This window comes from Pongo pygmaeus, chromosome 11 (genome assembly GCF_028885625.2).
Source record: "Pongo pygmaeus isolate AG05252 chromosome 11, NHGRI_mPonPyg2-v2.0_pri, whole genome shotgun sequence".
NCBI classification, from domain to species: Eukaryota; Metazoa; Chordata; class Mammalia; order Primates; family Hominidae; genus Pongo; species Pongo pygmaeus.
The window spans coordinates 59,114,767-59,140,791 of record NC_072384.2 but is presented as its reverse complement, the minus strand read 5'-3'; the positions used below and the strand labels follow the sequence as shown (position 1 = coordinate 59,140,791).

The following is a 26,025-nucleotide window of genomic DNA, read 5'->3' as shown; positions in this document are numbered from 1 at the left end:
GAGTTGAATGATACAAGGAAAGATTCTAAGTAGATTAACGCTTCACTGGTAGAATTATTTATGTCTATATTAGAGGGAATATGTACCTAAATGTGCAAACATTGTGATACTGAGTTTACCTTGTGAGCAGAGGAGAAAAAAGGAAAAATATGAAAATAATATTATATTTGAGAGATAACTAAGGTATGTTTATAATTTCAAAATAAGAACAATGTTGGGATAACTGGCTAGCCATATGCAGAAGATTGAAACTGGACCCCCTCCTTACACCATATACAAAAATCAACTCAAGATGGATTAAAGAATTAAATGTAAAACCCAAAACTAAAAACCCTGGAAAACAACCTAGGCAATACTATTCAGGAGATAGGCACAGGCTAAGATTTCATGACCAGACTCCAAAAGCAATTGCAACAAAAGGAAAAATTGACAAATGGCATTTAATTAAACTGAAGAGCTTGTGCATAGCAAAAGCAACTATCAACAGAGTAAACAGACTGCCTACAGAATGAGGGAACATTTTTGCCAACTATGCATCTGACAAGGTCTAATATGCAGCGTCTATAAGGAAATTAAACAAATTTACAAGAAAAAAAACCCACTAAAAAGTGGGCAAAGGACATGAACAAACGCTTTTCAAAAGAAGACATACATGTGCCCAACAATCGTGGAAAAAAGCTTAACATCACAGATAATTAGACAAATGCAAATCAAAACCACAATGAGATACTAACACCAGTCAGACTGGCTATTATTAAAAAGTCAAAAAATAACAGATGCTGGCGAGGTTGTGGAGAAAAAGAAATGCTTTTACACTGTTAGTGGGAGTGTAAATTAGTTAAACCATTGTGGAAGACAGTGTGGCTATAAATCATTTCTTCTAGATTTTCCAATGTATTGGCATATAGTTGCTCCTGGTAGACACTAATGATCCTTTGAATTTCTGCAATATCAGTTGTAATGTCTCCTTTTTCATCTCTGATTTTATTTATTTGGGTTTTTTTTCTTTGTCTAAAGGTTTGTCAATTTTGTTTATTTTTTTCAAAAAACAATTTTTGTTTTGCTAATTTTTTGTTTTGTTTTCTTCATTTCTATTTCATTTATTTCTTCTCTGAGCTTTATTATTTCTTGTCTTCTACTAATCTTGGATTTGATTTGCTATTGCTTTTCTAGTTCTTTTTTTTTTTTTTTAATGTTTCATCCTGTCTTATGATGCTGAGCTTTTCCAGTTCTTTAAGGTGCATCATTAGGTTATTTATTTGAAGTTTTTCTTGTTTTTGATGTAGGTACTTACAGCCATAAATTTCCTTCTTACTACTGCCTTCACTGTATTCCATAGGTTTTGATACGTTGTGTTTCCATTATTTGTTTCAAGAAAGCTTTCAATTTCCTTCTTAATTTTTCATTGACACACTGGCCTTTCAAGAGCATATTGTTTAATTTTCATGTGTTTGTATAGTTTCCAAAATTCCTCTTGTTACTGAGTTCTGGTTTTATTCCATGTGGTTAGAGAATATATTTGATATTATTTCAGGTTTTTTTTGAATGTTTTAAGATTTGTTTTGTGACCTAATTTATGGTCTATCCTTGAGAATGATTCCTATGCCAAGAAGAAGAATGTATATTCTGCAGCTGTTGCATGAAATGTTCTGTAAATAGCTATGAGGCCGATTTTTTGTGTATAGCAGATTAAGTCTGATGTTTCTTTGTTGATCTTGTGTCTGGGAGTTCTGTCCAATGCTGAAAGTGGGATTTTGAATTCACTATTATCGTATTGGAATCTATCTCTCTCTTTAGTTCTAATAATATTTGCTTTATATATCTGGCTGCTCCAGTGTTGGGTATATATGTATTTAGAATTATTATATCCTTTGCTGAATGAACCTTTCTGATTATGTAATGAACTTCTGTACCTCTTCTTGTGGTTTTTGTTTTGAAATCTATTTTGTCTATGTCAATATAGCTATTCCTGCTCTTTTGGTTTCCATTGGCACCAAATGAATGTTTTTTTCCATCCCTTTATTTTCAGTCTATGTGTATCTTTATGGGTGAAGTGTGTTTCCTATTGGCAACAAATCACTGGGTCTTATTTTTTTTAATCCATTCAGCTACTCTGTGTCTTTTGATTGGAGAGTTTAGTCTATTTACATTTAGTGTTATTATTGATAAGTAGGGACTAACTCCTGCCACTTTACTACTTGTTTTCTGGTTTGTTTGTTTATTTGTTTTGTGGTCTTCTCCTCCTTCTCTCCTTCCTTCCTGTCTTCCTTTTAGTTTGATTTTTTTCTAGTGGTATGATTTAATTTCTTTTTATTTTTTGTGCATCCATTGTATGTTTTCTGATTTGACAGTACTGTGAAACTTGCAAATACTACCTTATAACCCACTATTTTAAACTGATGACAACTTAACACTGCTTGCATAAAGAAACAAATATGAGAGAGAAAACTAATAAAAACAATATACTTTAAGTTCATCTCCCTGCTTTTTAACTTTTTGTGGTTTCTCCTTGTTTCATTGTAACTATGTCTAGAAATGTTCTTGTAGTTATTATTTTTGATTGGTTTATCATTTATTCTTTCTACTTAAGAGTAATTTACACACCACAATTACAGTGTTATACTATCCTGGGTTTTTTTAATGTGCTTACCGTTACCAGTGTTTTTTAACTTCAGATGATTTCTTCTTGCTTATTAATGTCCTTTTCTTTCAGATTGAGGAAATCCCTGTAAGATTTCTTGTAGGACAGGTCTGGTCTTGATGAAAGCCCTCAGCTTTCGTCTGTCTGGGAACATCTTTATTTGTGCTTCCTGATTTGAAGAATATTTTTGCTGGATATAGAATGCTAGGGTAAAAGTGGTTTTTTTTTTTTTTTTTTTTTTTTTTTTTTGCTGTGTGTGTGTGTGTGTGTGTGTGTGTGTGTGTGTGTGTGTGTTTTCCCAGCACTTTAAATATGTTATGCTACTCTCTCCTGGCCTATAAGTTTCCATTGAAAAGTCTGCTGCCAGATATATTGGAGCGCCATTGTATGCTGTTTATTTCTTTTATCTTGCTGCTTTTAGAATATTTTATTTATTCTTGACCTTTGGGAGTTTGATTACTAAATTTCTTGAGATAGTCTTCTTTGGATTAAATCTGCTTGGTGTTCTGTAACCTTCTTGTACTTGAATGTTGATGTCTTTAAGTTTGGGAATTTCTTTGATATCCCTTTGAATAAAGTTTCTACCCCTGTCTCTTTCTCTACCTCCTCTTTAAGGCCAGTAACTCTTAGATTTGCCCTTTTGATGGTATTTTCTAGATCTTGTAGGCATGCCTCATTGTATTTTTATTTTTTTTCTTTTGTCTCCTCTGACTTTGTATTTTTAAATAGCTTGTCTTCAAGCTCACTGTTTTTTTTCTGCTTAATCAAGTCTGCTATTAAAAAACTCTGATGCATTCTTCAGCATGTCAATTGCATTTTCAACTCTAGAATTTCTGCTTGATTCTTTTAAATTATTTCAATCTCTCTGTTAAACTTATCTGGTAGAATTCTGAATGACTTATCTGTGTTATCTTGAATTCTTTGAAGCTTCCTCACAACAGCTATTCTGAATTCTTTGTCTGAAAGGTCGTATATCTCTTTTTCTCCAGGATTGTTCCCTGGTGTCTTATTTAGTTCATTTGGTGAGGTCATGTTTTCCTGGATGATGCTGATGCTTATAGATGTTCATCAGTGTCTGAACATTGAAGAGTTAGGTATTTATTACAGTCTCCACAGTCTGGGCTTGTTTGTGCCTGTCGTTCTTGAGAAGTCTTTCTAGGTATTCAAAGGGACTTGGGCCCCAGGCCCAATAATGCTGTGGTTTTTGTGGACTCATGCCTAAGGTATCACCTTGGTGGTTGTGGATAAGAGCCAGAATTCTCTTGATTACCACGCAGAGATTTTTGTTCTTTTTTCTTACTTTCTTCCAGACAAATGGAGTCTCTCTCTGTGTGCTGAGTCACCTGGAACTGGGGGTATGGTGATGCAAGCACTCTTCTAGCCACCACTACTGTTACTGCAGTGGGTCAGACCTGAAGCCAGCACAGCAATGGGCCTTGCCCAAGGACCTTTCCTTCAGGGTGGCGAGTTCCTCCAGGTCCCTGGCATATCCAGAGATGCTGTCTGGGAGCCAAGGATTGGAGTCAAAAACTTTAGTAATTTACAGCCAGGTGTGGTGGTTCACATGTGTAATCCTAACAATTTGGGAGGCTGAGGTAGATGGATTGCTTGAGCTTACCAGTTCGAGACCAGTGTAGTCAACATGGTGAAACCCTGTCTCTACAGAAAAATACAAAAAAAATTACTCAGGCATGGTGGTGTGCACCTGTAGTCCCAGCTACTTGAGAGGCTGTGGTGGGAGGATTGCTTGAGTGTGGGAGGTTGAGGCCGCAGTGAGCTGTGATCGTGCCATTGCACTCCAGCCTAGGTGACAGAGGGTCTCGAAAAAAATAAAAATAAAAAGCCTTAGCAATTTACCTGATGTTTTATTTTACTATGGCTAAGCTAGCACTCAAACCACAATATAGAGACCTTCCCCAGTGTTTCCTTTCCTTTCCACAGGCAGGGGAGCTTCTCCTTGTGGCCAGCACCACCACCAGTCCATGGCAGGTTCTGCCAGGCCACAGCTGATGTTCAGTTCAAGCCCAAGGACTCTTTTATCAGCTTGTGGTGAATGCTGCCAGGCCTGGGACTCACCCTCAGGACAGTGGGCTCCCCTCTGGAGCCCCTCCCAGGGCAGGTCCAGAAATTCTCTCCAAGAGCCTAGGCCTGGACTTAGGGACCCTTAGAGCCTGCTTGTTGCTCTACCCCACTGTGTACAAGCTGGTACCTAAGGTGCAAGACAAAGTCCCCTTTACTTTTTCCTCTACTTTTCTCAAACAGAAGGAGTCTTCCACCATAGCCACCACAGCTGGGATTGTGCTGGGTCCCACCTGAAGCCAGTACATCTCAGAGTCCGAGGCCCACTGTGTACTCCCCAAGTATTGCTGCTGGTTATTCAGAGCCCAAGGACTCTTTAGTCAGCACGTGATGAATCTTCCCAGGACTGGGTCCTTCCCTTGAAGGTAGTGGATTCCCTTTTGGCCCAGGGTATGTCTAGAAATGTCATCTGGAAGCTAGTGCCTGGAGTGGGGGCCTCACAACTCTGCCCAGTGCCCTATCCTATTGTGATTGAGCTGGTTTCCAATATGGAAGACCAAGTCCTCTTTATTACTCTTAGCTCTCCTTAAGCAAAAGGAGGGAAGTCACCTTCATTGCTACAAGCTGGATTGCCTGGATTGGGAGAGGGATGGCATAAGCACTCCTATAGCCACCCCAACTAGTATCTTCCTAGGTCACATGCCACCATAGTTCCCTGGCTCTAAACCCAGCCTAGCATTAGGATTTGCCTAGGAATTGCAGTCCTTGTGTCCTAGACTGTCTTTCAAGTTTACCTAGGACCCCAGAGCACTTCAGCCCACAGTGGTGAGGCTTGTCAAGAAACTCAAGTGCTGACCACCGCGATGAGTGATTTCCCTCTGTCTAGTTCTGATCCAAATGCTCTAGTCCAAAAGCTCCCTTCATGCATAGGTGCCAGCTGAGTCCAGCACAGGTTTATTCTCCACTATGACAGGGCATCACTGAGTTCAGTATAAGTCTCCCAGGAGCTGCATTCTCCCTCCCCACAGTGGTGAGAGTTTCTCTCCATGCAACACAACTACCGTCAGGAGGTGGGAGCGGGGAGGCAGTGGCAATTCAAGACCATCTCTCCTGCCCTCCTTAATGCCTCTTTCAGGAATATGAAGTTAAAGCCAGGTACTGTGATTGCTCACCTTACTTTTGGTTTTTGTGATGGTGATTTTCTGTGTGCAGATAGTTATTAAAATTTGGTGTTCCATTTGGGGGTCGAGCAGTGTAGGCCTCTATTCTGCCACCGTGCTCTGCCCCCCATTACCCATGTTATGTTTTTTCTATTTGTTTTGTTTTGTTTTGTTTGAGATGGAGTCTTGTTCTGTCACCCATGCTGGAGTACAGTGGCATGAACATGGTTCACTGTTGTCTTGACCTCCCAGGCTTAAGCAATCCTCCCACTTCAGCCTCCCTAGTATCTGAGACTGCAGGCATGTGCTACCACACCTGGCTATTTTTTTAATTTTTTATAGAGACAGGGTCTCCCTATGTTGCCCAGGGACTTTTTGTTTTAAAGAGTAAGATACCTCTTGATTATCAGTTTTGCCATTATAGACCATTATTATCTAAACAATGCTTTAGATATTTGCATGGTTTCAATTAAGCATGTTTTCAATTAGGAAAAGAGACTCCTGTTTAAAGCTGGTAAAAAGAAGCTACAGAAATGTCCTCCTATGATACCCAAAAATATGCACTATAACAATGTTAAAAAGAGGAAGGGAAGAATAGCAGAACCAGACAAGAAAAAAAAAAAAAAGAAACAAATTATTCACCAGCAGCAACCAGAAATAACAAACAGGATAGAATTTCTTCATACATTTCAAAAGATGATAGCCAAGGAAAGAAATAGAAAATTTCCTGAAGCATAGTATGGCGCCCAGGACCACATCTGCTCCGAAAAAGCTGTGGTCTTGAGACTCGTCATTAATATACCTAAAATAGTAGAGGAATCGATTTATGGAGTTTTTGTTTTGGGTTTTTTTTTTTTTTTTTTTTACATTTTTCTTTCTCTTATTCTGTGAAAGTAGAAACAGCTGCTGAGAAGAGATGACTAAAAGCTGAAAAGTGAAGAATTAACACTGATTTCTTGGCAGAAGCAGAAGCTTCAGGACTCCTGAATTGAGGGAATGATCTAAATTCCAAGGATTATCTCTCAGTGAGAACAAGGTATGTTCCCTTTCCTGAGTAGACAGGGCAAACCTCCCAGAAAATCTCAAACAGCTGAATCCCATTCCTCCACCCAAAGCTGCACATTAAAGTTGCCACAAAATTCCAGCTGACATGTCTTCTTTCTATTCCTAGACTTTAGCCATACTAAACTTCTCATGGTATGGCCATTTTTCTTTGCTATTTGAAAAAATCCTGTTTGTAGCACCATGTAGCCATGTGACTTCTGCCACTTGTTTTGTTTCTCAAAAGATAATTCTCCTCTCTTTGGATTGTCTCTTCATTAAATATATGGAGGGAAAAAGAGAGAAGTTTTAAAAAGTAATTGTAAGTCATTCAAGCTAGGGATATTTTAAAGTCATTGACTATCTTTTAAACAAAACTCAGTGACATTTTCAGTAAACATTTCCGGTAAACAGTAAACGCTTTCCAGAATAAGCAGAAAATAATGCTTTTTAGTATTTTTGTCTTCAAAGGTGGAGAAGAAACTAAAGCTAAGGAAGTTATCATTCAGTATTGCACTCCTCAGAGTAAAATCAGACATAAAACCACACAGTTGCTAAATTCATTAAACCAGCAGCGAAATAATGTTTTGTCTATAGTGAAGGCAAAAATCAACTCGTCAAAATTCTTTATACACATGATACTTTTGGACAGTATGATATCAACAATATATAATATGAAAGCACAGTTATTCTAATATGTGCATGCTAATGGATAATTACCATTACAGTTGGATGCAGATTTTCTATGGCAAGGGTATGAGCAAATCTTTGATCTATATGCGGTTCATATAAGGGGGGAAGTGCTTGACAACTTGTTCCTTTCATATTGAAAATCCATGCAAAAAGGGGATGAGATTTTTAAAAATTGGCTTGTGATTATTTTGTGAGTCAAAAAAGTTTTCCAAAAATGATGTGTTGAGATCAGTATTAACAGAGCAGCAGCTATAGAATAAGAAAGATCACCATTACGTTAAAGAAATTGCACTAGAATATTCTCACACTGTGCTATTCCTAGAACATAATTGTCTATAAATGTGAACTCTGATCTTGATTCTCTTATTAAAGGTAGTAGTGAAAATTGTACTCATTATTGAATTTTGGTCCTTGGGTATATATTTTTTAGAATACAGTGAAAATATGGCCGGGCACGGTGGCTCACACCTGTAATCCCAGCACTTTGTGAGCCCGAGGTGGGTAGATCACCTGAGGTCAGGAGTTCAAGACCAGCCTGGCCAACATGCCAAAACCTCGTCTCTACTAAATATACAAAAATTAGCTGGATGTAGTGGTACGTTCCGGTAATTCCAGCTACTCGGGAGGCTGAGGCATGAGAATTGCTTGAACCTGGGAAGCAGAGTTGCAGTGAGCCGAGATCGTGCCACTGCACTCCAGCCTGGGTGATGGAGTGAGACTCTATCTAAAAAAAAAAAAAAAAAAAAAAAAGAATACAGTGAAAATAAATGGGCAGTGAATATAAAAACTCTGGTTTCCAACCTGAAACATACTGGCTGTCAAGAGAGAAGGTAGTCATGAATTTTTAAAATCAGATATGAGATAAAAACATTTCCTCATGGCCCTAAAAAAGGCCATTTTAGTGATTTCAGGGAGCTTTCCCAAATGGCATGTGGTAGTACCATGAATAGCTTGAAACTGTCCTTCAGGGCTAAACTATTATGAATTTTAATGCTGAAGATAATATATGAGGACAACCTATGATGCAAACATGGTTTAATCATTGTCAGGTGGCCTCTTTAACACACTGAGGATATGTATTCTCCTTCACCTGTCTCTACCCAGAAAAAGTAGTCATTCCTTACTAAGTAAATTGTGTACTCATTTTACTTTGAATATTTATATTAGAGTAGTTATCACATTGTATCAGATGCTTTGGGGTGTGAATGCCTCTCAGTTGGACTGTGCACTCTTCAAGGGCTAGCAGTTTTGCTCCACCTCAACAGAGGTGTGCTGGTAACTCTTTAAAAATAGACTTTCTGGGAGAGTGAGACCTTGTCTAAAAAAAAAAAAAAAGACTTTCTGGGAATAAAAATGTATGCTTATAAATACATACCTAAGTTTATAAATTCTATTGATATAACAGCAGTATCATACAGTTCACAAATAATAAAAAAATATGCAATACTGTCTTGTAAAATTCATATAGCCAGTTGATTCTCACAGAATGCTCTAGTTGATTTTTACCCAACCCTTGTGTCTGTAGTCTTATTGGTAGCCAATCTATGGTTGCAATTGTTGAGCAAATGCAATTCTGACATGCATGTTTATTGATATTTTTGTTTAAATGAGTAAGAGGAACATAAAACAACAAAAGTATATGTTGGAACTTTACTTTTTCAGCAGTGATGTGAACAACTTCTTGCTAGATTTTTAATAGTTTTGAAATATTGGACGATTATTTCCTCACTTGTGATATTTACAGTGTAGCACTTTAATTTGCACTATTTAAATTTTTTCTGTCTCTTTCTTAAGTTTATCAGCACCACATTAAGTTATAGCCCACATTAAGTTATATATGAGGCGTAAACATTCCCACCATGGCTGATTTCAGGCTTCCAACATGACATCACTTATCACAGAGTTGGGAAGAGATGGACAGTAGCACACGACTACATAGGTGTTTCTTTGCCATAGTACAATAGAGATAAATAACCTCAAGTGCATACATGATAGTAGAGTAAGATGTGATGAGTTTTAAGGACTTGTTTTTAATAAATAAATTTAAATTTATTTTATGTTTGAAGATATTTATTTTTTGGTAATGACTATTTAATAACCAGCTTGCAAAATTCCTGAGAATTTAGCATTTGACTTTTATAAGCTGGGCAGAATCAGGCCCAGCACATTGATGCCCCTGTAGTGCTGTGTATAACCTACACAGCTTTGTGTGACTGGCTTGGGTGAACAGCAGTCTGTTAGTTAACTCAATCAATTTATTCTATTTGTTATTATGCCTTTGGATTTCATACAGGATTGTCATGGGAAAGATCATACAAATGATCCCTATGTACCTGATGTAAAATTACTTCAAAAACTTTCTCTATTACTCCAATATTTTGTTAATTTTTTCTTAATGAATTGCTAAATTTCTGACTTACCAGATAAGGAGAATGGTAATTATATTCCATCTTCATTTTGTCTGCATTGAAACTCACAGGTAAATTGTCTGCAACTTACCTATAACTGTTAAAGGACAATGATATCTTTAAATTTCTTCTTTTTAAAAATGAAATCTATGTTGAAATCTCGTGATATATATATGTACATGTATATACACATACATGTATCAGATACATATATTTGCATGTACCATTTGAAATTTGGTTTCTTATCAACATTTGAAAGGAAATGTTGAGTAAATTCTTGATTTGTTACCTTTACTTACCAGTTTTCAAAATGAGTTGGTTCCCCAGCATCATTCAAAGGTGAACAAAAAGGTTTTTTAGTATAATTATGAACTCATTTATTAAAATACACATTTGTTGTGTTTCTATCCATTGCAGTTACTGTTAACATTCAAATTGTTTCATCTTTGGCCAATGGGAGCCACCTCATATTGGACCCTTCAAATTGGCTACCAAGTCCTTTTGACATGAAACCAATAATCTTTCATAATTTCCATGCTTACTGGTATGACAGGGTATTCTAAGCTCATTTTTGAATATTTCTTGACCCAAATATGGAGTCAGCCATTGCTTCATGGAATTTTTTAGGGGTAGATGGTGTATAGAGACCATAATCTGTATACTGTGGGTATGTGCTGGTTGCTATACACTGGTCCCTGTTTCTAGGTATTTACAGTATGCAAGTAAGATGTATTTTTAAATATAAAATATAAAATGAGTTCATTCTAATACATATATTTTAAATTCAGTATCACAGAGTTTTTATGCAATTCAAAAATTAACTTTCCAAAAACACCAACGTATTCATTTTTTTTCTTTTTATTTATTTATTCATTTATTTTTTGACAGGGTCTTGCTCTGTTGCCCAGGCTGGAATGCAGTGGCACAATCATGGCTCACTGTAGTTTTGACCTCCTGGGCTCAAGCAGTCCTCCCACCTCAACCTCCTGAGTACCTGGGACTACAGGTGTGTACCACCATGCCCGGGTAAATTTTAAAATTTTTTGTAAAGTTGGGGTTTCACCATGTTGCCGAGGCTGGTCTCTGACTCCTGGGCTCAAGCAATCCTCCTACTTGGGCCTCTCAAAATGTTGGGATTACACACATGAGCCACTGGGCCTGGCCATTTGCTTTTTCTCAGACTGTGCTTGCAACAGTGTTACAATAACACCACCAATAATAGCATAAGAATATGGTTAGTGATAATTTCAGTTGCTGTTTTGTCTTGTTGCTTTGAATACTATATACTGTTAAATTAGTGTGTTTTAGTTGTTGTGTTTTAAAGTCACTTGGAGTAATTCTCTATGGTTATGCCACCAACTTCACATACAAGTAAGTTCATTTATTTATTTGGGTTTTACTTTTATGGGATTGTATTTTGTTTTTTTGGTTTTTTTGAGACGCAGTCTCACTCTGTTGCCCAGGCTGAAATTTAGTGTCATGGTCGTAGCCCACTGCAGCCTCCAACTCCTGGGCTCAAGCAGTCCTCCTGCCTTGGCTTCCCAAAGCTCTGGGATTACAGATGCAAACCAGTGCACCTGGCCTGCTTTTTAACTTTGTTTTTCTTTTATTATAATAATGTAAATGACTTTATATGGTTCCAAATTCACATCTACAATACAGGTTTTATGAGATACCCACATACTGTACTGTTCCTATTTTTACTACTCTGCTCCCTTCCTCCTTTTAGGTAACCATGTTTTTTTAAAGGTTTTAATTTATCCTTTCAATTAAAAAATAGGTAAATATTTAGATGAATGGTGACATACTATACTACGTTTATCTCCAACTTGCTTTCTTCACTTAACAATAAATACTGGAATTCACTGTAAAGTGCTTCATACTGTATATGTCCCTCATACTTTTTAATTTTTATTTCTTTATATTTTATTTTTTATTATACTTTAAGTTCTGGGGTACATGTGCAGAATGTGCAGGTTTGTTACATAGGTATACAAATGCCATGGTGGTTTACTGCACCCATTAACCCATCATCTACATTAGGTATTTTTCCTAATGCTATCTCTCCCCCAGCCCCTATCCCCCAACAGGCCCCAGTGTGTGACGTTCCCCTCGCTGTGTCCATGTTGTCTCATTGTTCAACTCCCACTTATGAGTGAGAACATGCAGTGTTTGGTTTTCCGTTCTTGTGTTAGTTTGCTGAGAATGATGGTTTCCAGCTTCATGTCCCTGCAAGGGACATGAACTCATCCTTTTTTATGGCCACATAGTATTCCATGTTGTATATGTGCCACATTTTCTTTATCCAGTCTACCATTGATGGGCATTTGGGTCGGTTCCAAGTCTTTGCTATTGTGAATAGTGCCGCAATAAACATATGTGTGCATGTGTCTTTATAGTAGAATGATTTATAATCCTTTGGGTATATACCCACTAATGAGATTGCTGGGTCAAATAGTATTTCTAGTTCTAGATCCTTGAGGAATTGCCACACTGTCTTCCACAATGGTTGAACTAATTTACACTCCCACCAACAGTATAAAAGCATTCCTATTTCTCCACATTCTCCCCAGCATCTGTTGTTTCCTGACATTTTAATGACTGCCATTCTAACTGGCATGAGATAGTAGCTCATTGTGGTTTTGATTTGCATTTCTCTAATGACCAGTGATGATGAGCTTTTTTTCATATGTTTGTTTGCTGCATAAATGTCTTCTTTTTAGAAGTGCCTGTTCACATCCTTCACCCACCCCACTTTTTGATGGGGTTGTTTGTTTTTTCTTGTAAATTTGTTTAAGTTCTTTGTAGATTCTGGATATTAGCTCTTTGTCACATGGAGAGATTGCAAAAATTTTCTCCCATTCTGTAGGTTTCCTGTTCACTCTGATGATAATTTCTTTTGCTGTGCAGAAGCTCTTTAGTTTAATTAGTCTCATTTGTCAATTTTGGCTTTTGTTGCCATTACTTCTGGTGTTTTATGCATGAAGTCTTAGCCCTTGCCTATGTTCTGAATGGTATTGCCTAGGTTTTCTTCTAGGGTTTTTATGGTTTTAGGTCTTACGTTTAAGTCTTTAATCCATCTTGAGTTAATTTTTGTATAAGGTGTAAGGAAGTGGTCTAGTTTCAGTTTTCTGCATATGGCTAGCCAGTTTTCCCAACACTATTTATTAAATAGGGAATCCTTTCCCCATTTCTTGTTTTTGTCAGGTTTGTCAAAGATCAGATGGTTGTAGATGTGTGGTGTTATTTCTCAGGTTTCTGTTCTGTTTCATTGGTCTATATATCTGTTTCGGTACCAGTACTGTGCTGTTTTGATTACTGTAGCCTTGCAGTATAGTTTGAAGTCAGGTAGCGTGACGCCTCCAGCTTTGTTCTTTTTGCTTAGGATTGTCTTGGCCATGCGGGCTCATTTTTGGTTCCATATGAAATTTAAAGTAGTTTTTTCTAATTCTGTGAAGAAAGTCACTGGTAGCTTGATGGGGATAGCATTGAATCTATAAATTACGTTGGGCAGTATGGCCATTTTCACAATATTGATTCTTCCTATCCATGAGCATGGAATGTTTTTCCATTTGTTTGTGTCCTCTCTTACTTCCTTGAGCAGTGGTTTGTAGTTCTCCTTGAAGAGGTCCTTCACATCCCTTGTAAGTTGGGTTCCTAGGTATTGTATTCTCTTTATAGCAGTTGTGAATGGGAGTTCACTCATGATTTGGCTCTCTGTTTCTCTATTATTGGTATGTAGGAATGCTTGTGATTTTTGCACATTGATTTTGTATCCTGAGACTTTGCTAAAGTTGCTTATCTGCTTAAGGAGATTTTGCGCTGAGACGATGGGGTTTTCTAAATACACAATCATGTCATCTGCAAACATTGACAATTTGACTTCCTCTTTTCCTATTTGAATACCTTTTATTTCTTTTTCTTGCCTGATTGCCCTGGCCAGAACTTCCAATACTATGTTGAATAGGAGTGATGAGAGCGGGCATCCTTGTCTTGTGCTGGTTTTCAAAGGGAATGCTTCCAAATTTTGCCCACTTAGTATGATATTTATTGTGAGTTTGTCTTAAATAGCTCTTATTATTTTGAGATACGCTTCATCAATACCTAGTTCATTGAGAGTTTTTAGCATGAAGGGGTTTTGAATTTTATCAAAGGCCTTTTCTGCATCTATTGAGATAATCATGTGGTTTTTCTCATTGATTCTGTTTATGTGATGGATTACGTTTATTGATTTGCATATGTTGAACCAGCCTTGCATCCCAGGGTTGAATCTGACTTGATCGTGGTGGATAAGCTTTTTGATGTGCTGCTGGATTTGGTTTGACAGTTTTTTATTGAGAATTTTCACATTGATGTTCATCAAGGATATTGGCCTGAAATTTTCTTTTTTTTGGTGTGTCTGCCAGGTTTTGTTATCAGGATGATGCTGGCCTCATAAAAAGAGGGAGGATTCCCTCTTTTCCTATTGTTTGGAATAGTTTCAGAAGGAATGGTACCAACTCCTCTGTGTACCTCTGGTAGAATTCAGCTGTGAATCCATCTGGTCCTGGACTTTTTTTGTGTGGTAAGATATTAATTACTGTCTCAATTTCAAAACTTGTTATTGGTCTATTCAGGGATTCAACTTCTTCTTTGTTTAGACTTGGGAGGGTGTATGTGTCTATGAAATTATCCATTTATTCTAGATTTTCTAGTTTATTTGCATAGAAGTGTTTATAGTGTTCTCTGATGGTAGTTTGTATGTCTATGGTATCAGTGGTGACATCCACTTTATCATTTTTTATTGTGTCCATTTGATTCTTCTCTCTTTTCTTCTTTATTAGTCTGGCAGGTAGTCTATCTCTTTTGTTGATCTTTTCAAAAAACCAGGTCCTGGATTCATTGATTTTTTGAAGGGTTTTTCATGTCTCTATCTCCTTTGGTTCTGTTCTGATATTAGTTATTTCTTGTCTTCTGCTAGCTTTTGACTTTGTTTGATCTTGCTTCTCTAGTTCTTTTAATTGTGACGTTAGAGTGTCAATTTTAGATCTTTCCTCCTTTCTCTTGTGGGCATTTAGTGTTATAAATTTCCCTCTACACACTGCTTTAAATGTGTCCCAGAGATTCTGGGACGTTGTGTCTTTGTTCTCATTGGTTTCAAAGAATATCTTTATTTCTGCCTTAATGTTGTTATTTACCCAGTATTCATTCAGGTTGTTCAGTTTCCATGTAGTTGTGCGGTTTTGAGTGAGTTTCTTAATCCTGAGTTCTAATTTGATTGCACTGTGGTCTGAGAGACTGTTTGTTATGATTTCCATTCTTTTGCATTTACTGAGGAGTGTTTTACTTCTTATATGGTCGATTTTAGAATAAGTGCAACGTGGTGCTGAGAAGAATGTATATTCTGTTGATTTGGGGTGGATAGTTATGTAGATATTTATTAGATCCGCTTGGTCCAGAGCTGAGTTGAAGTCCTGAATATTCTTAATTTTTTGTCTTGTTGATCTGTCTAATATTGACAGTGGGGTGTTAAAGTCTCCCACTATTATTATGTGGGAGTCTAAGTCTCTTTGTAGGTCTCTAAGAACTTGCTTTATGAATCTGGGTGCTCACGTATTGGGTGCATATATATTTAGGATAGTTACCTCCTCTTGTTGCATTGATCCCTTTACTATTATGTAGTGGCCTTCTTTGTCTCTTTTGATCTTTGTTAGTTTAAAGTCTGTTTTCTCAGAGACTAGAATGGCAACCTCTGCTTTTTTTTTTTTTTGCTTTCCATTTGCTTGCTAAATATTCCTCCATCCCTTTATTTTGAGCCTGTGTGCATCTTTGCATGTGAGATGGGTCTCCTGAATACAGCACACCAATGGGTCTTGACTCTTTATCCATTTTGCCAGTCTGTGTCTTTTAGTTGGGGTATTTAGCCTGTTTACATTTAAGTTTAGTATTATGTGTGAATTTGATCCTGTCATTGTGATGCTAGCTGGTTGTTTTGCCTGTTCGTTGATGCAGTTTCTTCATAGTGTCAATGACCTTTACGATTTGGTATGTTTTTGCAGTGGCTGGTAGCAGTTGTTCCCTTCCATGTTTAGTGCTTCCTTCAGGAGCTCTTGTAAGGCAGGCCTGGTGGTGACAAAATGTCTCAGCATTTGCTTGTCTGTGAAGGATTTCATTTCTCCTTTGCTTTTGAAGCTTAGTTTGGCTATATATGAAATTCTGGGTTGAAAATTCTTTTCTTTAAGAATGTTGAATATTGGCCCCCACTCTCTAATGGCTTGTAGGGTTTCTGCAGAGAGATCCACTCTTAGTCTGATGTGCTTCCCTTTGTGGGTAACCTGACCTTTCTTTCTGGCTGCCCTTAACATATTTTCCTTCATTTCGACCTTGGTAAATCTGACGATTGCGTGTCTTGGGGTTGCTCTTCTCAAGGAGTATCTTTGTATTGTGCTCTGTATTTCCTGAATTTGAATGTTGGCCTGTCTTGCTAGGTTGGGGAAGTTCTCCTGGATAATATCCTGAGGAGTGTTTTCCAACTTGGTTCTATTCTCTCTGTCATTTTCAGGCACACCAGTCAAATGTAGGTTTGGTCTTTTCACATAGTCCCATATTTCTTGGAGGCTTTGTTCATTCCTTTTCATTCTTTTTTCTCTAATCTTGTCTTCTCACTTTATTTTATTAAGTTGATATTCAATCTCTGATATCCTTTCTTCTGCTTGATCAATTCAGCTATCGATACTTGTGTATGCTTCACAAAGTTCTCGTGCTGTGTTTTTCAGTTCCATCAGATCATTTACGTTCTCTAAACTGGTTATTCTAGTTAGCAGTTCCTCTAACCTTTTTTCAAGATTTGTAGCTTCCTTGCATTGGGTTAGAACATGCTCCTTTAGCTCAGAGGAATTTGTTATTACTCACCTTCTGAAGCCCACTTCTGTCAATTTGTCGAACTCATTCTCCATCCAGTTTTGTTCCCTTGCTGGTGAGGAGTTGTGATCCTTTGGAGGAGAAGAGGCATTCTGGTCTTTGGAATTTTCAGCCTTTTTGGGCTAGTTTCTCCCCATCTTCGTGGATTTATCTACCTTTGGTGCTTCATGTTGGTGACCTTTGGATGGGGTCTCTGAGTGGATGTCCTTTTTATTGATGTTGATGCTATTGCTTTCTGTTAGTTTTCCTTCCAACAGTCAGGCCCCTCTGCTGCAGGTCTGCTGGAGGTCCACTCCAGACCCTGTTTGCCTGGGTCTCACCAGTGGAGGCTGCAGAACAGCAAAGATTGCTGCCTGTTCCTCCCTCTGGAAGCTTCGTCCCAGAGGGGCACCTGCCAGATGCCAGCCAGACCTCTCCTATATGAGGTATCTGTCAGCCCCTATTGGGAGGTGTCTCCCCATCAGGAGGCACAGGAGTCAGGGACCCACTTGAGGAGGCAGTCTGACCCTTAGCAGAGCTTGAACACTGTGCTGGGATATCCGCTGTCCCAGGGAGTTGGGAGTTATATCTATAAGCCCCTGACTGGGGCTGCTGCCTTCTTTTCAGAGATGCCCTGCCCAGAGAAAAGAAATCTAGAGAGGCAGTCTGGCCACAGAGGCCTTGCTGAGCTGTGGTGGGCTCCACCCAGTTCAAACCTCCCAGCAGCTTTGTTTACACTGTGAGGATAAAACTACCCACTCAAGCCTCATCAATGGCAGATGCCCCTCCCCCCACCAAGCTCAAGTGTCTGGCACCGAGATTTTCAAGCCAGTGGATCTTAGCTTGCTGGGCTCTGCCTCACGCCTTTTTAAAAACTGCATAGTACTCCACTGTGTGGATGTGCCATAATTAATTCAACCATTTCATTATGACAGATACTTGGATTATTTCCAGGCTTTTGCTGTAACAGTGCTTCAAAGAATAACTTCTTGTATATATACCTATTTTCATATTTTTGTCAGTGTTGGTCAGATTTTTAGAACTGAGATTTGCTAGCAAAAATAAAATAAACACATATGTAACTTTGTTACATACTGCCAAATTCTCCCTTGTTGGGGTTTTTCCATTTTGTACTCCAAAAAGAAGAGGAAGAAGAAAAAAAGAAAGAAACAAAAAACTGCCCCTTTTTTCTGTAGGAGCCTCACTCAACTAGCACCTGTTTTGTAAAATTTGGACTTTTGGGAATCTGAAGGATGAGAAACAGTATCTCCTCAATTCTTCATGTGCATTTCTCTTACTACGAGCAAGGTTACGAATGTTTTTATTTAAGGGGCATTTCTTCCCCTTAAATGCCCTTGGGCATTTCTTTTTTGTGTATGTGTGTGTTTTTTGTTTTTTTTTTTTTCTGAGACAGAGTCTTGCATGTTGCCCAGGCTGTAATGCAGTGGTTAGTTATAGTGCACTACAACTTCAAACACCTAGGCTCAAGTGATCTTCTTATGTTAACCTCCCAAGTACCTGCGACTACAGGTGTATACCACTGCACCCAGCTCATTCTCTCGTGTATGCTCTTGCTCTTTCTCTCTTTCTCTTTCTCTCTTTCCTTCCTTCCTTCTTCCCTCCTCCCTCCTTCCTTCCTTTTATCTTTCTTTTTCTCTCCCTTCCTCTCCCCTTCCCTCTCCCTCCCCTCTCCCTCCCCTCTCCCTCCCCTCTCCCTCCCCTCTCCCTCCCCTCTCCCTCCCCTCTCCCTCCCCCTCCCTTCTCTTCTCTTCCCTTCCCTCTTCCTTTCTTTTCTTTCCTCTTTCTTCCTTCCTTTCCTGTTTCTCTCTTCCTTTCATTCTTTTTTTTTTTTTTGAGACAGGATCTCACTCTGTCACCCTGGCTGGAGTCCAGTGGTTTGATCATGACTTACTGCAGCCTGGACCTCCCAGGCTTCGAATAGCTGGGACTACAGGGACACACCACCATGCCCCACTACTTTTTGTATTTTTTGTAGAGACAGTCTCATCATGTTGCCTAGGCTGGTCTTTAATTCTCTGCCTGCCTCAACCTCTCAAAGTGCTGGCATTACAGGCATGAGCCACTGTGCCTGGCCCCATTTCTTTTTCTCTAAAATGACTGCTTATCTCTCTAGTCATTTTGCTATCAGGTTGTTAGTCTTTTTCTTCTCTGTTTTTAGGCAGGCTTTACATATAAGGTTATTCAACTGTCTCATATAAGTTGCAAGTATTTCTTTACAGTTTGTCATTTGTCTTTATAGTTTGCTTGTGGTCTTTTTGTTTTGGCTATAGAAAAGCTATTTTATGTAGTAAGATTTACCAATATTTCCCTTTATTGTATCTGGTTTTGACCATTGCTGGGAAAGTTTTCTTTAGGCTCTAATTATTGGGGAATCCTCTCATAATTTTTTCTAGCACTTGTATAAGTTCAATTCTTCGTGTTTAAATATCTGATTTTTTTCAGTTTTATTTTTGGAACAGATCCAAGTTTATCCTTTTCCTTATGAATACCCAGTTATTTGAATACCACTTTGGTTTTTGCCTTTTTTTTTTTTGAGACAATACTCACTCTGTTGCCCAGGCTGGAGTGCAGTGACACAATCATGACTTACTTCAACCTTGACCTCTTGGACTCAAGCGATCCTTCTGCCTTGGCCTCCCTGGTAGCCAGGACTACATGCATGCACCACCATGCCTAGCTAATTTTTTTTTTTTTGAGATGGAGTTTCGCTCTTGTTGCCCAGGCTGGAGTGCAATGGCATGATCTCGGGTCACCGCAACCTCCGCCTCCCGGGTTCAAGCAATTCTCCTGCCTCAGCCTCCCGTGTACTTGGGATTGATTACAGGCATGTGCCACCACGCTTGGCTAATTTTGTAATTTTTGATAGAGATGGGGGTTTCTCCATGTTGTCAGGCTGGTCTCGAACTCCTGACCTCAGGTGATCCACCTGCCTCAGCCTCCCAAAACGCTGGGATTACAGGCGTGAGCCACCATAGCCGGCACCTAGCTAATTTTAATTTTTTTTGTAGAGACAGGATCTACCTATATTGCCCAGGCTGGTCCCAAGCTCAAACAGTCCTCCCGCCTTGGCCTCCCAAAGTGCTGGGATTACAGGCATGAACTACCATGTGTGGCCTTGAACACCAGTTATCAAAAAGTCCATCTCTTCCTCACTGCTTTGAGATAACAGCTTTTATCTATACTAAATTTCCATATGTACTTGGGTCAATTTCTCATTTTTCTATTATGTTTTATTGGTTTTTTATTCATGTGCCAGTGCCAACTATTAAGCTTTAAAGGTTTTATAATGCTTTAGTCTCTGTTATGATTGTCCCCTCCACCCCTGGCAAAGCTCTCTTTTTCAAGATTTCCTGTGTTTTTCTTGTTTCTTTTTCCAACTGAATTTTTTAACAAATTTGTGCTTACAGCCGTGTTCTTAATCAGAGATGTTTATCAGAAGCGCCTTTAGAGTTGAAGAAGAAAAGACATACTTGACCCCCACCCAGACATAGTGAATTCTGGACGTTGGGGACATTTGAATTCACATAGTGAATTCTGGACACTGGGGACAATTCTAGATATTTAAAACAATCTCTACAGTTGATTCTGATAATCCCATTTTTAAAAGAGGTCTATAAAGCATCATAGCCAGGTTTTAATTCCAGACTACTTTATGATTTGTTTTCCCTTATGTATTCTGGCCTATAGTTAATGACTACAGCAACTACTGTAAGCCAGAAATTTCTCTAGTCCTCTTTCACTCCTTCCTCTTCCTTAATTCTATTTTCAGTTAGTCACCAAACTGAAATTTTACCTCAGAAATATCTGGCTGTAAATCTCCAATGCCACTGTCTCTTACCATTGTTCTTACGGACTGTTAAGCGATCTCTTAATACTGCAGTCTATCATTCGCACTGCCTATACAGTTATTGTTCCCTCAAAACAAGGTTAATCATGCCACTCCTTTGCTAGCCTTTGTTGGCTCTTAGGATAAATTCAACCACCTTACCATGGTACTTAGGCCTTTTACTCTCAGGTCCCAGCCTTCATCTTGATCATGACATCCCTATCATTCCTTTATCTCTGTCCTTCCCCATACTGAATATTCCCGCATACAGAATTTCTCACTAGTGGATGGACACCAGATCTAGTATCTCTGCATATTTACACTTACTGTTTCTTTCACTTAGAAGACCACCTCCCACCCCGAACTTCTTTGCCTGGTAAGCTCTCAGTATTTGAGATGCAGTTCAAATAACATCTCTTTGATAAAGCCTTTTCTAGTCTCTCAGTGAGAATTAGTTGCCTCATCCTCTTTATTCTCACAAAACTTTATTATTTGTATCTTTATAATGTGATTTATATGAGTCGCTCATCTCCCAGGCATTTCACACTTTCGATATCAACCAGAATGTGAGCTTTTCATGTTTTTCCAGCCTCTAGCATAGCGCGTAGCATATAGCAAGCACCACTCAAATGTTTGTTCAATGAATGAAAACAAATAAAGCTTCATTAGGCTGTAGTGATGAAAACAGAAACAAGATATAACAGTGGCCAGCTTGTTATACTGTTGAGATCTCTCGTTTGTTTTTCTTTGTAGTCAGCCTTCCTAGACTTCATTCTCTGTACATAGCAATTCCTTACTCTTTGAGGAACCATCTACAATACCCATAGTAGTAAGTTAGATAGCCATCCAACTCTATCTCTGTATCTACCTATTTAAGAAGTTCTGTCTTTGTCCTAAAAACAGATGCTGCTTTACAGAAGAAAGTGCAACAATTTAGTCCATATTGGTGGCATAATTAGTCTGTGGGATGGGTAAATAGGTGTAGAATTTCAGAGTTAATTATTCACTAAAATTGGAAAAGATCTGCTTGATCATTAAATTCTTTCACAATTATGTACATGATGAAGTACTAATACAGATGATGATCTTGGGTAGAAGACTAAGTGCTGTTGGGAGTTAAATTATTTTATAACTATAGCAATTATTTTATCTGAAGGTTTCCCCCTCAACTGTATGATTATGTTATAATCTCTGAAATGATCAAGTATGATAACATGAAAAAGGGAAGGAATCATATTTTAAAAATAATTTAAGCACAATTTCTTAGTAAGAAGGTATCAAATACTTGGAGTAATCCAGTTTAAAATTTCTAGGAAATCTTTTTTTTTTTAAGAAGAATCAGTTTAGAAGTACAGATTAAATTGAATAATTTTAATTTGTATATCTGAATTACCAAATAACATTAAATAATTTTAAATATATATTTTAATATAAAATTAAAGTTTTTATTATTGAGTTTTATTGAAATAGAGAAATATATTTATGAATTTGAGATACCTATGTCAGTCTTTCATTTACCAACTATTTTGTTAATTATTGATTTCCATATAACTTCACCATTGAGAATGTCACATATTTCCTGAAGTATATAACGAGCCCTTCATAATAAAAACATATTTTAAAATGTTTTTAGAAGACATTAAAATCAAGGTTTTCACTGCCACCCCTTTTCTTCTTTTTTCCAACCTTTTGATGATGATAAGATGTATTTTGTTATAAGTTACTTCCTTGTACAATCAAGTAAAAGACAACTTTGGGTTGTATGTGGCTCCAGCTTGAAATTGCATATACATATTCTTATAAAAATTTTTGAATTATGATTCTAAAATTACTCAGGGGAATGACTGGAGTTTTTATATAGTAGCTAATCACTTTCATTACATATATTCTGCTTTTTCTGTTGATTAGACATATTTCCACAATTTAAATTAATGAATTTTATTACTTTAAATTATATTTTTCCACAGGTTTCTTTTCTAAAATCCAGGCAATGTAAATTACATATCCTTATGAAACCATTGTTTGGGAAACCAGTGTGGCATCTGCAATCCCAATATTTCAAAATATTATTGGAACCAAAAATTGAACCATGCTTTGCAGTATATTGTTTGAAGTATTTAAGCAAAGGATGTATTCTTAATTATTCAAGTTACAGTGTACCACTTAACTTTATTTCAAGCGAGGTATATTTTGGGAGAATTCTTTATGAAAATCAAGATAACTTGAATCTAGCACTTTTTCCTTATCTTTTCAAAATTAAATATTTTTAACAGTAATGCTAATGATTAGGTAAAGTGTCAGTAACAGATTGTTAAAATATTAATATTCAATACTTTACGCATAGAAATGTCAGTGAATTCCATTTTTTAGTTCCACATACTTAAAAAGATTATTTATTTAATGACCACCATTATAGAACAATGCATTAACTTTTTTGTATGTGACTTGGGATAGAAGTCTTAGATACTAAGTGCATTCATACTTATATTTTAATCTATATTTTTCTTCTGGAACATTATTAGTAAATTTTGAGATTATAGAACTGTTGACCCAGTCATACATGTACAGAGCTTGGCCTCTGAGTTAATTAAATATGAGTTAATAATATATTATAAGGAAATTATTGTCCTTATTACAGTTATTAGGTAGTTACTCAAATTATAGCTTGAAAGGAATGCAGACCATGGAAAACTCAGGATTAAATTATGCATTTGAACCTTAGGCCAGTTTTTTCTGTAGAGACAGTTTGCTGCTAAAAGAGAAATTGTATGTCATTGAAATTAAATGCTTTTCTGGGGATGGAAGATTCCAGTTTTTAATGAAATTACTGAGTGTGGTGTAGTGAAATGATTAAAATCTGTATTCCGGGAATGTGGCAGGGAAAAAAAATCAATAAGTGCTAGCACAGCTTTGCTGCTCAATGTGAATCCTGAGAATGAAATAAACTACTACAAAAATAATAATTAAAAACATATCAGCACATTAATTTATTTAGCATCAGTCTCCTGAGACATCATCTTCACTAATTTTTAGCATACATTTTACTCTGTAATGAGCAGCCTTCTTTTCAGATATCCCTATTAGACAGGCAGTATTTCTGCCCTTCCCCCAGTGCTCCTGCATTGCAATCATTGTACTTGCACTTATTATGTTACAAATGACCGAGGTAAGGCTGACATTCTCAGTGCATGCAAAAAGACCGAGTCTGCCAAGCTTTTTTTTTTCCTAATGAAGCAGCTTTGTGAAATCTCCCCATGTGTTAATACTAATGAAGATCCTCCAGCACAATTAAAATCACAGCCAGTGGCTGAAGAGGAAACATAAAACAATAGCATCTTTTAAGATACATTTATCCACATATGTATAAAATATACATAGATGATCAGATTATTCTCCGATAGCTTAATTTTTACTTACTCTTCATCCTGAAAATTAAATTATGCAATTTTTAATTATATGAACTTTGAGACTTTCTTGTGTTCTGGAGGGAAAAAACGGTACCTCAACGAACTTCTAAAAAAAAAAATATGTATCTTCTTGGCTAATAAAGTGTTATCAAGATTAAGGCTTTTAAAAAAATTGTTTTTAGGAATCTATAGGGTGGGGTGCGGGAGGGAATGGGGCGTATTGTATCTTTAGTTTAACTTGATTGGTTGCAGGATTTGGGAATTGGGGTTGGGGGAGTGGAAGGGTAAAAACAAAGTTGGAAGAGATTCTGGGGGTAGACACATAGCATATGACTGCATATGTAGTTTAAAGGAGCAAAGGCTACCAGTCTTACTCATAAGTTCAGTGCCTACAATTTGCTATGCATTTTTCTAACCTCTCAGAAACTGGAAAAAAAGCTATCGAGATTACCTTTTACAGTGTGTGCATATAACTTTAAAACGACTATTTTAACGTCTTTTATTTAAATTTTATTTTAACTTAGTGCATAAACATTACAGCCAGTTTAACTTGTCCGTGGAAAGGCAGTAGAATTTTACCCCGGGACCATCTTGCATCCTGCTTTTTTTGAGTTTTAACATCCGCAAAATCTCGGCATATTAATTTAGTTGGGTTGTAGAATTCTGAGTTTAGGAACAAAAAAAGTTTAGGTGGAGATGGTTGACCTATGCTCCCTACTCTGTAGCTTTTGTTTTTTAAAAACTAAGTTTTAAATCCCGTTTTCTCTCCTGTCTTCTTTAAAAGCAAAACAAAACATTTTAAGTTTCTTAACTTTTTCCTGGGACAAGGAACGGTGCAAACTCAAAGCTACAGTATTCTTGGAAAGAAGAAGCGACCCCCTCCCTTGGCTCCTTTAGGAGCTGATAGGTCATTTATTATTGGAACTGAAATGGTATAAACAATTCTCTCTCTTTTTTTCCCTTGTTAACAGCAACTTTCATTGTTAGAGAGAGGAGACAGAGAGAAGCCTTGTTGGTTGACGTCACTTGGTTCATGAAGCCTTCGCCTAGAAGTGAAGCTGCTGAACAAACCTTGAGAAGAATCATCTCCTGCTTCAATCTGCTGCTGGATAGGAACTAATCAGAGAGAGGCGGAAGACGGAGAAGGAGGGAGTCGAAGGCTTTCCCGATCACAAATCTCACCTCCACTACAACTCTCTTTATACTTTTCTTGCAGAAATAATAATAGAAATAAGGAGGTGGTGGGGTTTCCAAAAATCTTAACCTTCAACCATCTGGGGAAAAGGCAAAAATCTCATCTACCGCAACTCTCAGTTCGAAAGTAAAGGTGAGTTTAAAATCCTCGGGCGTGAGGGGTGCGGGTGAGGATGTAAATTCCCAGTGTTACAAAGCCGGTGGAAACAGCAGCGGAGAAACTGCGCTCGGGCAAGCGGGGGACTCTGGAGTTGCTGCGTGGAGGCGCTCGCCCCGCCGCCCTCTAGCCCTCCGCCGCTGTTTACCCTCGCCGGTCGGTGCGGCTCTTTGTTGTGGTGGCCGGAAGGCTGGGGTGGTTCTCGGGGTCCCGAGTGGAGTTTGGGGGAGGAGGACACGGAGATGTGCCGTCCTGGGTGGGAGGTGGGGGGTGCAGCCTCAGGAGAACGTAAACTTTATTCCTAGAAGCCGGTGCGGGACTTCGCTGGAGTAGGGCCGCGGGCTGTGCTCCCGGCCGGGCAGGCGCTGCCGCCGCGAGTCCGCCGCCTTTGTGCCGGCCGCCCTGGCTTCGCGTCTCCTTCCTCTTCCCCTTCGGCTTCCAGCGCTCAGGTCGCCGCCAACAGTTTTGCTTCTTAAAAAACAACCTCTGTCAGCGTTGCGATGGCCGTTCCTACCCCGGAATATCCGCTGCTCCCCCACTCCCTGCTGGGGTAGTTTCTGGATCACCCCCCACCCCCGT

The 26,025-nt window shown here is 38.1% G+C and overlaps 2 protein-coding genes across 45 annotated transcripts in view; one reads left to right on the top strand and one right to left on the bottom strand.

Annotated features, from left to right (window-relative positions):
- The window catches only part of BAZ2B (bromodomain adjacent to zinc finger domain 2B), a 396,738-nt gene that overhangs the window by 68,370 nt on the left and 302,343 nt on the right, over positions 1–26,025 (top strand). For 38 of the 44 annotated variants that reach the window (XM_063647532.1, XM_063647507.1, XM_063647531.1 and 35 more), the window contains exons 4-5: positions 6,718–6,856; positions 25,067–25,422. The gene's annotated coding sequence lies outside the window, so the exon portion shown is untranslated. Of the gene's footprint in view, positions 1–6,714; positions 6,857–22,796; positions 25,423–26,025 lie in introns of those variants that run through there. The other 6 variants (XM_054477915.2, XM_054477912.2, XM_054477916.2 and 3 more) reach the window with 4 other exon arrangements.
- The window catches only part of LOC134737729 (uncharacterized), a 52,223-nt gene continuing 50,778 nt past the window's right edge, over positions 24,581–26,025 (bottom strand). Inside the window, exon 3 of the mRNA XM_063648222.1 lies at positions 24,581–25,917. Within this exon, the coding sequence (XP_063504292.1) occupies positions 25,725–25,917 (193 nt within the window). The 3' untranslated portion in view covers positions 24,581–25,724. The remainder of the gene's footprint in view (positions 25,918–26,025) is intronic.